This window comes from Podarcis cretensis (assembly GCF_951804945.1).
Source record: "Podarcis cretensis genome assembly, chromosome: 6".
Taxonomy (NCBI): Eukaryota; Metazoa; Chordata; class Lepidosauria; order Squamata; family Lacertidae; genus Podarcis; species Podarcis cretensis.
The window spans coordinates 45,484,282-45,498,268 of record NC_137175.1 but is presented as its reverse complement, the minus strand read 5'-3'; the positions used below and the strand labels follow the sequence as shown (position 1 = coordinate 45,498,268).

The following is a 13,987-nucleotide window of genomic DNA, read 5'->3' as shown; positions in this document are numbered from 1 at the left end:
GCAGCTAAACTAGTTTAATTTCTATGAGAGTTTCACTTGGTAAAAAGAATGGCATGTTAGTGTGTGTACTGAAGACGTAGCTGCACTAAACAACTTTGTGGGCTCAGCTGTTCTCTGGCAAATGTCCCATTGGTTCCTGCTTTCTGGATGTCTTGGAGCATTTATACATCTGGGATGGGGAGGAGTCTGTCGTGCTTAGGTCATTGCAGTGCAGTGCTTGAAACTGATATGAAAGCTAGGCGCTAAATGGCATCTTTAACCGAGGTTATGGGCGAAACAACTGAATGCTCAGGTGTGCTTTTTCTATAACAAGAATTCAAAGCTGAAAATGAATGAATTGCAGCTAGAATATTATGTTTATTTTTCACATTGTCTAGTCCTTTCCCTGTCCACCCCCCCCCCAAATATTCTTAAGAGGATCTCTTCTCCAGTACCTGGAAGTGGGGAGGCAGAAAAAGGTCCTCCTTTCCTTCTACTCTGCAGTTTCAATCGGAATCCTAGGCGCAGTACTGTATCCAGAGCTCAGAAACTGATCACGCTAATTAAATTCCTTGTCGTATAATGCGGCTAGAACAATGGGAGTTTTGAATCCTGTTGCAGTGTGAACAACGTGCAGAGTGATGCCTTCCAGTATAGCATAGAGAGTAGCTTCAGCTGAAATTTATGCTCTTGTAATAGTACTGCTTTGCTTATGCAGGTGCTGCTAGCAAGTCATGATGGTTGAATCTGCCTCGGAGACAATACGTTCTACTCCCTCCAGTCAGAATGGGGTCAGCAGCCTAAACAATCCAACCGATGGAGGAGGCGGTGGTGGATGTGGAAGAGAAGGAGGAGCCAGTGGAGAAACCAATGGAGAAATGAGCCCAGTGGAACTCTTGCATTTTCAGCAGCAGCAGGTACTGAGGATTTGATTCTTCCAGACACTCTCTTGCTTACCTACCTTTTGAGTGCTTCTCTCAACCTGTTAGAAACAGGTTGATCTAAAATGGATCCCAAACCCTTTCCTTGGTCTTTATACTACTATGTGGTATAGTAGAATGCAGAAAAAGGGCAATGGAAAGATAATAGGGTAGCCATGAATAGCCGTGAATAGGGTAGGTTAATTGGTGGGAGGGGTTGTGGTAGCCATGAATAGCCATGAATAGGGTAGGTTAATTGGTGGGAGGGGTTGTGGATAGTCTGCTGCTGTCAGTTCTTAGCCACATTTAGTAATCTTGCCTTCATAAAACCTACTTCCATAAAATTCTGATTGGAATGAATATTTTTTAATGGAAGTGACTTTTTCATACATGTGACTTGTTTAGGATTAACATTTATGCCTAGGTATGTGCATACCTTAAATTAGCATTCCAGCTTACTTTTACCAAAATGTTTGGCTTAGTTTATGACGGATCCTTGTGTGTTCACACTCTGCTTCTTTTTCTCTGTACCCCACACTCCCCATTCAGTGGCAGGATATTCTTAGAGTCATGTGAACAGATTGGCTCATGGGTGTTTGTATGTCCACTTGTAACTTCAAGTATACTTAATCTTGTGGCCAACCCTATTGGAAGGTGCTCTTCTGAGTATGAACCATCCTCCTTCAGTTGTGTACATAATTTACTGATACTGTTCATGTGTGTTTTTTCTATCTCCAGCTTTGCAAGTAAGCCAGTGTAGCGCTGGCATTGTGTAGTACTAGCAGGCCTTTGGGGCAGCCCAATGAATCACATCTTACAAACACTGCACTGTCTCCTGCCTTGAAAACTGACCAGCTGTAACAATTGTTACCATGTCACTGTGGATTCTTTCTGCTCACACAAAGTCCTAAAGGTGATCTTGTATGCTCACAGCAGTGTTACCCTTTGGAGCTGACTCAAAATACACACATGGGTGCCACATTGTGAAGGTACTCTACATATTTGCTGTCTTTCCTTCAAATCAGGGATTAAGTAGTCCCAAATTAGAAGCACTAGCTACCCTGCTTGGCCAGATATTTGGAGGTAACAAAGAGTACATGCCAGAGTTCGCCTTTGGCATACTGTGTGTTTGCCCATGTTCACACAGTGCAACTCTGTTTTGGTGGTCTTACTAAATGTGCTGCATGTAAAGAAAAATAGGAACACATGCACTACAAGGGATTTTTGTGTGTCTGTTTCTTAGGCATATATATGCATATAATTTTTATGTAGGATTTGCATGTGTTTGGATTTAAGTGCTTACAATTTACCTTTCAAAACAAACTTAAGAGAAAACTTTAGTAACCTCAGATACTAAATAAGGCAATGAGCCCAGACTCATACGGAGATTGCCTCTCGTGTAAGTTGTAAATTCCAGCGTGAAAGCTGTAAAAAATTGCTGTGTCTGATACTTTAGTAGTGAGCACTGTAAATCCATTACCTGAATAACAGCCGTTTCTCATGCAGTTAAGCCACTGTTCCCCTGATCTGAAGGGTAATCATGCATGTCATGCTTCTCAGAGTCACCCCTGCTGAATGAAAGAGACACAGTTCTCCCCCTCCTTCAGAGGGGCGTGTGTGGCTGTAGCAAGGCTGTCTTCGTGGTGCCTTGGGGCTTGGCACTGCAATTAGTTTAACAGTATTGTGGGCTCTAGTAAACAGATGTGTGCTCACTCATTGCCCAGGTAAAGTATTATGCAGTACTCACTGAGTAGCATGAACCTGGTGCTGTTTGGCCTAAGCCACTGTGGGAACGTGTAAAAGCGATTGCTCCTGATTTAAAGCTATTGTTTTGTCAGGATGTACAATGTGTGTGCGGGACATTTACAGCCAAATTCTCAAGTAATTAATGCCCTCTGCCCCCAATGTGTAAGACTGCTTTTTTTAAAAAAAACAAAACAAACCACACACAACTTTTTGTATTGCAGTGGTTTTACTACTGGAAAAGAGAATGACACATGGACTCTGGACCAAATAAGCCTTTTGGGCCTGTTTTCCTGAAATAATGCTCCCTGCTCTACATATGATGCCATATGTGACATCAGTTGTGATGCAAGGAGAGATGTGGCTAGATAGGTTGCACGACTGAGTTCCCCATGGGAAGCTTGATCGCACAGGGCTTGCAAAGCGCTACGTGCGGCACTTCACAAGCTCCCAATAGACAGCTGACTATCAGGCATTTGAGCAGTGGTGCACAAAGCACTTTGCAAGCCCGATGTTCAGTGCTGAGCATAGGACTGACACAGCCCCTTGTGCTGCAGTTCCCAAGTGCCTAATAACCAGCTGGCTGACAGTCACTTAGGATGTTCTGTGCAAGGGACTTGATAGGCGAGCAGGACAACCCACCTGACAATCATCTGACATCAACAATGTGGGGATTATAATACTGTGTGGTTTGGCTTGATGTACTATTTATGCCACTGGTTTGAGACTTGCCATGTGCCACAGAGTGACAACTAATACTATACCTTCATTTTTACTGCATTTGCTTGTCCAAAGTCAGATATGATATCCTGTCTTGCTCTGTGGCAGAACTCTCTTGAAGAGATGGCTGTGGAAAATGCTGTACAGTGGTACCTCTGGTTATGCACTTAATTCGTTCTGGAGGTCCGTTCTTAACCTGAAACTGTTCTTAACCTGAGGTACCACTTTAGATAATGGGACCTTCCACTGCCAGCGCGCTGCTGGCTCACAATTTCTGTTCTCATCCTGAGGTAAAGTTCTTAACCCAAGGTACTACTTCCGGGTTAGCAGAGTCTGTAACCTAAAGTGTTTGTAACCTGAAGCATTTGTAACCTGAGGTACCACTGTACTACAATTGATCAGCCATGTTGAGATTCCTGCATTGCTAGAGGGTTGGACTAGAAGATCCTTTGGTTCCCTTCCAACAATACAGTTCTCTGATTCTGTGTGGACTTTTCTGAGATGAACCTGAGGAGGATCTTGCTGGAATCAAGCGGAGGATCTTGTAGGAATCAAGTATCCCCCAAACCTATGGTTCTTTCTGATAAGGCAATATGAATGATCAGCTACTGTTTTTTATGTGCGTGGTTCCATAGGATTTCCCTCAAAAAGCACTCAAGGGAAGCTAGACATTTGGGAACCTGTTCTCTTCCATTCTAGGTCTCAGAAATGGAACATAAAAATACTAACTTGAGTCTCTTGTTCTAACTGCAAGGACATTTTGTCTACCTTGCCAAACAATGTACAGAATCTGCTGCAACAGACTTAGATGTCCATAGCCATATCTCACTATGTAGCCTTGCTTCCAGTAGAACATGCCTAGGAAGTAAAGGAGAAGGAGGTTGTTTTTAAATTGCAATACCTTGTGGAGATGTGTCATTTTGGTCAGTTTTCCGAGTGCTCCCATATACCTGCCTTAGGGCAATATATATTTGCTTATATTTTTATAATTTACACACATACACAGCATTTAAGCTTTTTCAAGTACCCCAAGGGTTTGACCAAAAATGACAAATCCCCACCTGCTGCAATTTAAATGAACTTCATTGCCCCAGATCCTTCCTGGGCACCTTCTACTGGAGGCAAGTCACTTTATAGTGGGATGCAATGAATATAGTAGTAAAGGGGAGCAACTGTATTTCTTGTGCTCTTTTCTTCACCAGGAATGAAAGAGCTTAGGTGTGAAGTAACTGAAAGAAGGTTATTTTTTTGGGGGGGGGTAGGGAAGAATCATTATCCCAAGTAATGTTTGCCTTTCTTCCATGCCCCTGCCCCCTCAGCACTGCATATAATTAACCTGTAGAATTCACCAGTGTGAGGCGGTATTTAAAGGCAAAGGAGACTTCTGAACGCAGATGGCATCTGCAGTGACAGTAGCTCAGAGGAGAACCATTGGTGCCATCAATCTTCATGCTTCAGGGAACAAGCTGAGCAGCAGCTGGGGTCAGTAATAAATGTCCCCATATATAGAGTTTTGCACAATTAGGTGCTTCATGAAGGATTTACATCTTCTCCAGTAGCATCCTATATCTGCCCCTGTTTAAAGAGGCTTCTGAGCCATTGGTCTGTTCCTGTCTGACAACTTCTGTCTCTTCCTTGTGCTTTAGATCCCAAATGCGCCATCTCTCACTTCCTCTTTAAAAATGAAACAGAAAAACCCCCAAGACTAATTCTCAGGAGGAGGACTAGAAAAATAATAAGTGGACTGTAAATAAAAGGCGGGGGGGGGGGGAGATATTGGTGAACATATTACGCAACCAGTTGGTAAAATTCCTGCCACAAGAAGAGTTAAGGCCTAGAATGTAATAAAACTGGTCATGAAGAACTCCTTCTAGAGGGCAAATGGCTAATGCCATCAAATATGGAAAGACAGATTAAAACTTGCTTCTTCAGAATAATAGCTAGTCTTTGTTAGGGCGATTTTGGACATGTATTTTCTGTGTCAAAAGCCATTTGTATATATGAAGCTCAACACACACACACACACACACACACACACACACACACACACACACCTCCCTCCTGCTTTATCCTGTGTTATGGGTATTTGTTGAAACTACTTACTGGTATATGAAACAGTGTGTTTGTATATGTGGTATTCAGCACTACACATGTCAGAACAGTTGCTTTTGACATGCTAGATGCATTTAGTTTGCTCTGGGTGATAGCATTCTCTAATTCACCTGCGTACATGAATCATCTCCCAAAGTTTGAGTATGGACATCCTGGATCTGATCATGTTTGATGAACGCAGACTAGTAGGTGGACTTTAATAAGTATGTCTAGACAGTGCTTGCTTCTAGGATTTTATATGATTCAGTGCTGTCTGTATTCTACAGCTCCATCCACATATTTTTTATGGAGTTCATTGTGGGATTAACTGAGCTGCTTTTCTTTTTATGGAGATGTCTGGGGCAAAAATATAATAGCCCTTTTCCAGAATACTTCTGGCTGTGTGCCCCCCCCCCCCGGCCTATTTGAAAAAAATCTCTCAACCCTTCCCCCCAAGTTGTGTAGTCTCTGGCTTGCACTATGAGCTAGGTGCCCTCTCAATGCTGCATTCTATCCCTTTGGCAAAGGAGGTAATGAGTTTGAATGCTGATTCCTACGCAGGTGTCATTGGGTTACTGCAAAACGACCAAACACCTAGAACAACATAAGCCTTTGCTGATTGTACTCCACAAGGAAGGCAGTAGCACATCGGCCATTTTCCTACAGAGAGACAAAGTGATTTGCCCAAACACCAATAAGGCTCAGAGTAGGGATTAGAACTATCAGATTCCTGGTTTTGAGGCCTCTGCTTGGTCAACTCGAGGATTTTTTGTTCTCTTAAGGTTGGTATATTTTATAAAGTAGCTGCAACCCAGGACCCTGCTAATGTTGCTTCACTGAAGAGATCTGTTCATGGTACACATACGGTAAGAACACATTTTGAAGATCACAGTAGAGGATTTTGTTGTGGTTATTCCAGCTGCTGTGCAGGTATAACATGTTCTCTCCACCTCTTCCCATCCGACAAAGTGCCCAGCTCCTGAGCTTTTGGTAAACAAGGCCTGGAACGTGAGCTGGGCTGTGGAGTAATGAGGTGACAGAAGGAGAGGGAGATAAACAGATAGAGTCAGAAGTCAGGCATCTGACAGGAGTTTAGACTGAAACAAACAGCACTGGCAAGAGAGTGCTCGTCACTTTTGAACAAGACGGAGTGTCTGTTTCCATGCAACGGGCAGAGCTGAAGAGCTTGTTTAAATAGAGATGAAAGGAACAAGGAGGCTGTGTGACCTGCAGCCGGCGTATGGTCCTGAGGCTAGAAAAAGGGAGGAGGATGTTAGGAAGAGAGGAGTTGCTGAACTTGAATTCAGGATGGTTGAAGAAAGAAATCTGGGATGGGCAAGCAGATCCCTTGAGTGCTGCATGCAGATGTGTTGGAAAGTTCAATGGTTCCTGGAGCTATTTCTTTTATGTATTGCAGAAAGGTCTCCATTTATCAGAGGGCAAAGCAGAAGCTCCAGCACATGATTTGGAAGCTGGGTATCAAGTCTGAGCTCTGACAGGCAAACTTGGTTATTGCTAGATGTCTGAAGTAATAACTTATGAAACAAAGATTTGACCTTGTAGATTTGATTTGTTTTGTTATACATGGCTAACTCCCAAACTTTGACCTGTTACCTAATAGATCATATTGCCCCTGTGGGAACCTTTTTCCATGCAAAGAAAAAAAATCACACATAAAGTGCTACAGTAACCTAAACGCCCAGTCATGCTTCTATATCCTTTGAAAGTTGGTCAATTAATCAAACCTCCCAGCCCTATGTTCCCAGTGTTTGTGGGTATTGCAGCTCTTTTGGCTTCCTGTCTTTCCCCCCACCTCCAAGTAACCTTTCTCCTGTGGAGCTTGCCCTTTCCAATTTGATACAAGGCAGACTCTGAGAAAACACTAAACACTGTGTGCTGCTGTCAGGAAAACAGAACTGCCACGTTATAGTTTCATTTACTTTCCTTCCTTTTTCTCTGTAATGTGTCCGGTCTTTAATTCAGTTGTGAGCCCGTACCCAGGGACTTTAAAAAAAAGTCATTCTGCAGCACCTACTTGTTGTTGTTTTATATAAAACAACAACAACAACCCAGCAGCAACAATATTGTATTTCGCTTCTGGCTCTGTAAGCTCACTGATACTGTTGCACTGAAATATACATATGATAGTCAATGATCTTGTATGCATATGTCTTGGTATAGATGTTGCCACTTGCCTTTGCCAGCTGCTCAAAATATCTGTGATAATTCTTCATGCAGAAGCACTAATGCTTTTTAAACAGTCCTTATCACATTTGTTGCACAGCTTTATGCAGAGAATGCATTGCAGGGGGTTGGGCTAGATGACCGATGGGATCCCTTCAAACTCTACAATTCTGTGATTCTGTGACTCACATGCAATTTGTACACATACAATAAGGCAAGGATAGTCAATGTATTACTATCCAGATGTTGGACTACAACTCTTACCATCCCTGACCATTGGCCATGTTGGCTTCGGCTAATGGGAGCTGAGAGTCCAAAAACATCTGGAGAGTACCATGTTGGCTGTACTGGCATAAAGAAGTGTTGTGTATGATAATGCTTCTGTGTGTAGTCATGCCATAAATAAGACTTTTCAGATGCCTACAAAAGCAAGCTGGTCATCAATGAACTGCTTATGGAGATGGAAACGGCAGTAGGAAGATCTGAAATCCTGATAATAAAACTAGCTGTGATCAAATGGAGGTGATCAAAGCCATGGTAATTAATTCTCTTAAAATATGCCAGGCTTCATCTGCCCAGCTTCAAGCTTGTTGTTACCCATAACATTGCTATTTTTTCTTTTTTCAAATTATGGGTACAAGTCTTCATAGGGCATGTTTTGGAACAGGTTGCCAGAATAGGAAATATCTATCCACGTATCCGTAAAACTTTCCTAGTGCAGTCAATATGGGCATATGTGTTGCGGCTGTGACCTGATCAATGTCTTCTTTTGGGAGATGGAGGGGTGGGGGTTGTGTTCCATTTGAGCTCTCTCTATGATCCAGTGAAACAGCGATTTAAGAATCAGTAAAATTATTTTATAGCTATTTCCACACATTTTGAAGGTCTGTGGGTCAAGAGCCCTTGATTCTAGGTAGCCTGGATCTTGAAATGTGGCTCCAGCAAAATGCTCTGTGGTGCCTTGTTCATTCTGAAATGTGTTCATTTTCAAAGCAGTCTTGGGAGTGTCTATTTATATTCCCACTCATGCTTTAGCTCAGAAGGATCTGTATATCTGTAGTCTGAAAGCTGCTTTAGCCTACAGTAAACATGCAGTTGCTGTATTGTAATTTTGCTGCTCTGAACGTGCACCGGGGGAATGGGGAGAACAACTCCCACCTCCTTCCAAGGAGTAGACTATTAGAAACAACTTCCAGTGAGGCTTCGGCAGACTCTTTCTGAAGAGAGTGGAAAGAATGGAGGGATCACTTCCCATCTTTCTCTAGCAAATTTGATGGTGTTAGGGGGAAATCCTTAGGTTTCAATGGTGGGGCCCAGCTGAAAAACGTCCTGGGATTCAATAGCGCGCGCTTACATTGTGGCAAGGGTCATAGAAGGGGAAAGGTCAGCCAGGGTCATGGGAGGGTTGCCTAGCGCCTGGGAACTCCCACAGTGGTTGCTGTGGGAACATCAAGAGACCTCCAGTGTGTTAACATCCTGTAACGAGATTCAAAAGAGCTCTAGTCTTTGCACATTAATGAGTTTTTAACTTGGGCTAAGTTCTCCCCACCAGAACCCCACCTTTCCAAGTTCAGATCCTCTTTAATCCTTGGAAAGAGGGAGCATTACAGAGACTGGAAAGCAAGAGACCAAGGCAGTGTGATGAAAAAAAAAACAACAACCCCTCCAACCTACTTGGTAAGACAGGATTGAGGAGGGGAAGAAGAATCCTCTGAGCCATACTGCACATTGACTGCTCTTGACTTCCTGGGGAGCCACTGCTGAGAACATCTGGAGAAGAGATTAACCCTTTGGGGGCCTTATTGCTTTTCTCCCACTTGCGTGATTGTATTCACAGTCTGGTGGCTACAGCAGCAGCTCTCCAGGATCTCAGGCAGAGGTCTTCCCCATTACCTGATACCAAAACCCAAAAAAAAAAAAAAAGGTCGACGAGGCCCAGTATTGCGTCTGGGAACCTTGCATATGAAAAGATTGTGCTCTACTACTCACTTTACACGCTTTGCCCTAACAAAATCCTACAGTTGTTACATTAAAAAGTGTAGTCTAAACCAGTGGTTGCCAACTGGCAGCCCATGGGCTTCAATTATCGCCTTCTCGACCCTTTGCAACCTTCTCCCAAAACAAAGTTGTTTTTTGCATATGGCATACTGCTCCATTAATTGTATATCAGATCTAGTCTAGTATTTGTGCTGTCTTTCCATTTAAAAAAAATATCCTATTATTTATTTATTTATTTATTTAAATTATAAACCACCCTATACCCGCAGGTCTCAGGGTGGTTAACAGATAAAATCAGAATATAAAACCACAAAATCTGTAATCCAAATTCAAAAAACAACCATAAAATTTCCCTTTCCCTCAGTTCTTGCATAATGGCAGTGTCAAAGTTGGCTAGATTAAATGAGTGAGAGCATGGGGTAGAGTTGAACATTTGAGTGGTTAAAATAAAGACTTGATCCATCAACTGGTGAGGTGTTGGCAAACTAACGGTCACTTATTTCTATGGGTGCAGTCCAAGCTCACTCCCACAACCACAGCCCTGTTCACATGTGTGTTTAGTGGGCAGGGTGGGGTGGGTAACACAATCAGGCCTGCACATGCTCTAGACTGGCACAGTGATTAGATGCCAGCTGGTGATGGCTGTAAGACCAATTCGGGATCCAGCAGATTTTGGTCTGGTTCCACCGCACCCCTTGGAATGCTCCATTTTGGGGCTACCCCCTGGCAGGGCTATCCCCAGCAGATCTCTTGTTTGTTCAGAGGCCCAATCACCTGGAAGAGCTGAGCGGAGGGATGTCTCTGCTCAATCTATACCCACACAGCTTGGCATAACTGGAGTTGGATTGCTCTGCAAAGCATTAACTTGATTCCCAAACAGCAAATATATACTCAACAGTTTTGATACTTTGTTTTCTAATTTGAATAGCTGTTATTATGAAGCAATGATACTAATGTTTTTAAAAATTTGCAACGTTTTACAATCAATGGCATGCCATAACTTTTAACTTTCAGATAGTACTCCAAACCATGGTTTGGGGAATAAGAAATTGGACAATGTGCTTGCACATTCTCATCTCCCCTTGCATGCAACTTAATACAGTACATTGCTTTTTTTTTTTTTTTTGCCTCTGTTTTTTTTTTTTTTTTTTATAATGATTTTTATTAATTTTCCACACATAAAATGAAGAACAATGTAACACAGTATTACTTCATAATCATCGGTTCATACTTTGACTTCCCCATACCTCCCAATCCCTGCATCCTTGTTTAAAATTTTTTAGCAACCCTTAAGTCCATTGTCTTAGTTCTTTTTCAAAAATATTTCTTAAGTTTTTTTGTTTACTGCTGCAATTCTTTACTTCTTACCCCCTGACATCTTAACATTCCTCAATTTTACAATTATTTTTAAGATATATCTTGAAGTTCTTCCAGTCCTCTTCCACTGTCTCTTTCCCCTGGTCCCGGATTCTGCCCGTCATCTCAGCCAGTCCCATAAAGTCAATCACCTTTGTTTGCCATTCTTCCAGAGTAGGTAGTTCTTGCGTCTTCCAATACTTTGCCAGTAGAATTCTTGCTGCTGTAGTGGCATACATAAAAAATATCCTATCCTTCCTTAACACCATTTGGCCCACCATACCCAAGAGGAAAGCCTCTGGTTTCTTAGGAAAAGTCCACTTAAGAACCTTCTTAATTTCATTATAGATCATTTCCCAGAAAGCTTTAACCTTTGGGCAGGTCCACCAAAGGTGGTAGAAAGTGCCTTCAGTCTCATTACATTTCCAACACTTATTATTAGGCAAATGATAAATTTTTGCAAGCTTGACTGGGGTCATGTACCACCGGTAGATCATTTTCATAATATTTTCTTTTAAAGCATTACATGCAGTAAATTTAATACCGGTGGTCCATAACTGTTCCCAGTCAGCAAACATAATATCATGACCTATGTCTTGTGCCCATTTAATCATAGCTGATTTCACCGTTTCATCCTGTGTATTCCATTTTAACAGCAAGTTATACATTCTTGATAAATTCTTAGTATTGGGTTCCAACAATTCTGTTTCTAATTTTGACTTCTCTTTCTGAAATCCTATTTTCCTGTCCTGTTTAAACGTCTCATTTATCTGATAGTAATGCAACCAATCTCGAACCTTAGGTTTTAGTTTCTCATAACTCTGAAGTTTCACCCTTTCCCCATCGTATTCTATAATCTCATGATATTTTGGCCATTTAGAATCCATATTAAGCTTTTTTACTTCCCTAGCTTCCATCGGTGACACCCACCTAGGGGTTTTGCTTTCCAACAAATCTTTGTATCTAATCCAAACGTTATACAATGCTTTCCTTACAATATGGTTTTTAAAACTTTTGTACACCTTTACCTTGTCGTACCATAAATATGCATGCCAACCAAAACTATTGTCATACCCTTCCAGATCCAAAATGTCAGTATTCTCAAGAAGTAGCCAGTGTTTCAACCAGCAGAAAGCTGCTGATTCATAGTAGAGTCTTAAGTCCGGCAGGGCAAACCCCCCTCTATCCTTTGCATCAGTTAATACAGTACATTGCTTCCTGGTTTAATCATGCCGTAGTGTTTCACTACATCCAAAAGAGCAAGCAATGGTGTGAAGTGATCCTGGTTTGCCACTGTGGTTCGGTGGCCTTTCTGGCTTGATTAAACAAGAAAGCAATGTATTTAACTGAGATCTTGAGCAGAGGTAGGAAGAGGCAGTGTGAGAGCATGTGCCTCATTCCCTGTCCTCCAAACCATGACTTGGGATATTATCTGAAAGCAACCAATGTTAGATAAGATCTCTATTGATGTTAATTGTTACTGAAACAAACCTTCTTTTTTGCTTTTATTTTGGAACGCCAAGGTCATCCTAAAATTCCACTTTAAAACAAATAGATCAAAATAAAAAAAATTCAAGTCAGTTTTTTAAAAAGGAATTGTATACAACACATAGCAGACCAATTATATGTGTATCGTCAACATCATGGCTTCATGGAATATTTGACTGCAGTCAAGTTGGCAGTCATTTGACAGTATTTCGTACTGGCATGCCAACCCTACATAGGAAAGAGAGAGATGTATTCCAGGAATTGCTAGTAAAAATGAAGTGAGGCAGTAGCAAAAACGAAGACAAGAAAATACCATCTAAAAATTGTATGAGTGTGATGGGGGTGCAGATATGTCTCTTCTCATCGGTGATCTCACGGGCATCATCCAGTAAATGTCCTTGACAGTCCCGCCGCAACCTTACGCACAGCAATTAGAAAGCAATGGAAATACTAGTTGGAAGGGAAGAATCTCATTTAAAGTGCAATGCTGAAATGAGAGTGGAGTGCTTGGTTTCCCACAACACAGGCTGGATCTAGAGTGGCTGATGAAAGGTGACTATCAGAAATATAACGGCTGGTGGACAAATGAAACTAAACGTTGGCCTTTGTATGGCACTTGATGAAAATCTACTTCTGTTTGAATGAGGAACTTGCTCTTTTCCCACCTCCCAGTTCTATATAAAGCCCTATAAATCTTCCTCTAAAGTGATTCCAAACAAACTTTCTATATACCGTAATTCAGTAGCTTACAAAAGTAGTAATGGTTTTAGTACTAAGATGATGTTATCAGCTTTGATAACTTGTTTGCAGATTTTACTATATTTTATAGCTTTGGATTTAGTTGTCATGAAAATCTGTTCCTCCACTTTAAAGAATAATTCATAACCATGTTTGCTACTGAAAAAAAGCTTGAATATGCTGCTGAAGACTAAAAAATAAATGTTAAAAGCCTCCCAAGGGAGTGTTTACTATGTTCTCCTTTATCCAAACTCCAAAATACTGTGTGTATACAGAAGTAGAAGATATCATTGCTTTCGAAATTTAGGACTTGTGCTGATTACAGGGAGTGGAGAATTCTGTAAGTTTTCAAAAATGGTGGTCACATGGTGTTCAAAAACACCTTGGTACTGGTTGGGCATCCTCTTGCTTTAAGTACCCAAGGTAAGCCTGCAGGACAGTTTTTGGAACCATTTCTTGACATTCATACATTGCATAAATGTTAAACTGTTAAATGAAAACTAGTCTCTAAGATGAAGCAGTTTCATATTTAAGGTAGAGTATGTGACTTGATCGAGGTCCAGAGGGTGGCAACACAAGAACAGACCTTTTTTGCAGGTGTGTGTGTATGTGTGGAGAGAGAGATATAAATATATTTGTGCAATACATGATGCTATTATTACAATATTTTAAGATAAAAGCAGATGCCAGAAAACTTAATTAAGCTTCATCTTGCTCTTACTTTTGGCTGATTTCGTGTCACGTTCCTCCAGGTGTTCGTCTCTTGCATT

General features: G+C 41.5%; 1 protein-coding gene across 6 annotated transcripts in view; it reads left to right on the top strand.

Moving 5' to 3' along the window:
* FOXP4 (forkhead box P4) overlaps positions 1-13,987 on the top strand; it is a 153,521-nt gene that overhangs the window by 40,766 nt on the left and 98,768 nt on the right. For 5 of the 6 annotated variants that reach the window (XM_079980874.1, XM_079980873.1, XM_079980875.1 and 2 more), the window contains exon 2: positions 698-896. In XM_079980874.1, coding sequence (XP_079837000.1) covers positions 714-896 — 183 coding nt within the window. In that variant the 5' untranslated portion in view covers positions 698-713. Of the gene's footprint in view, positions 1-697; positions 897-9,144; positions 9,315-13,987 lie in introns of those variants that run through there. The other variant, XM_079980876.1, reaches the window with a different exon arrangement.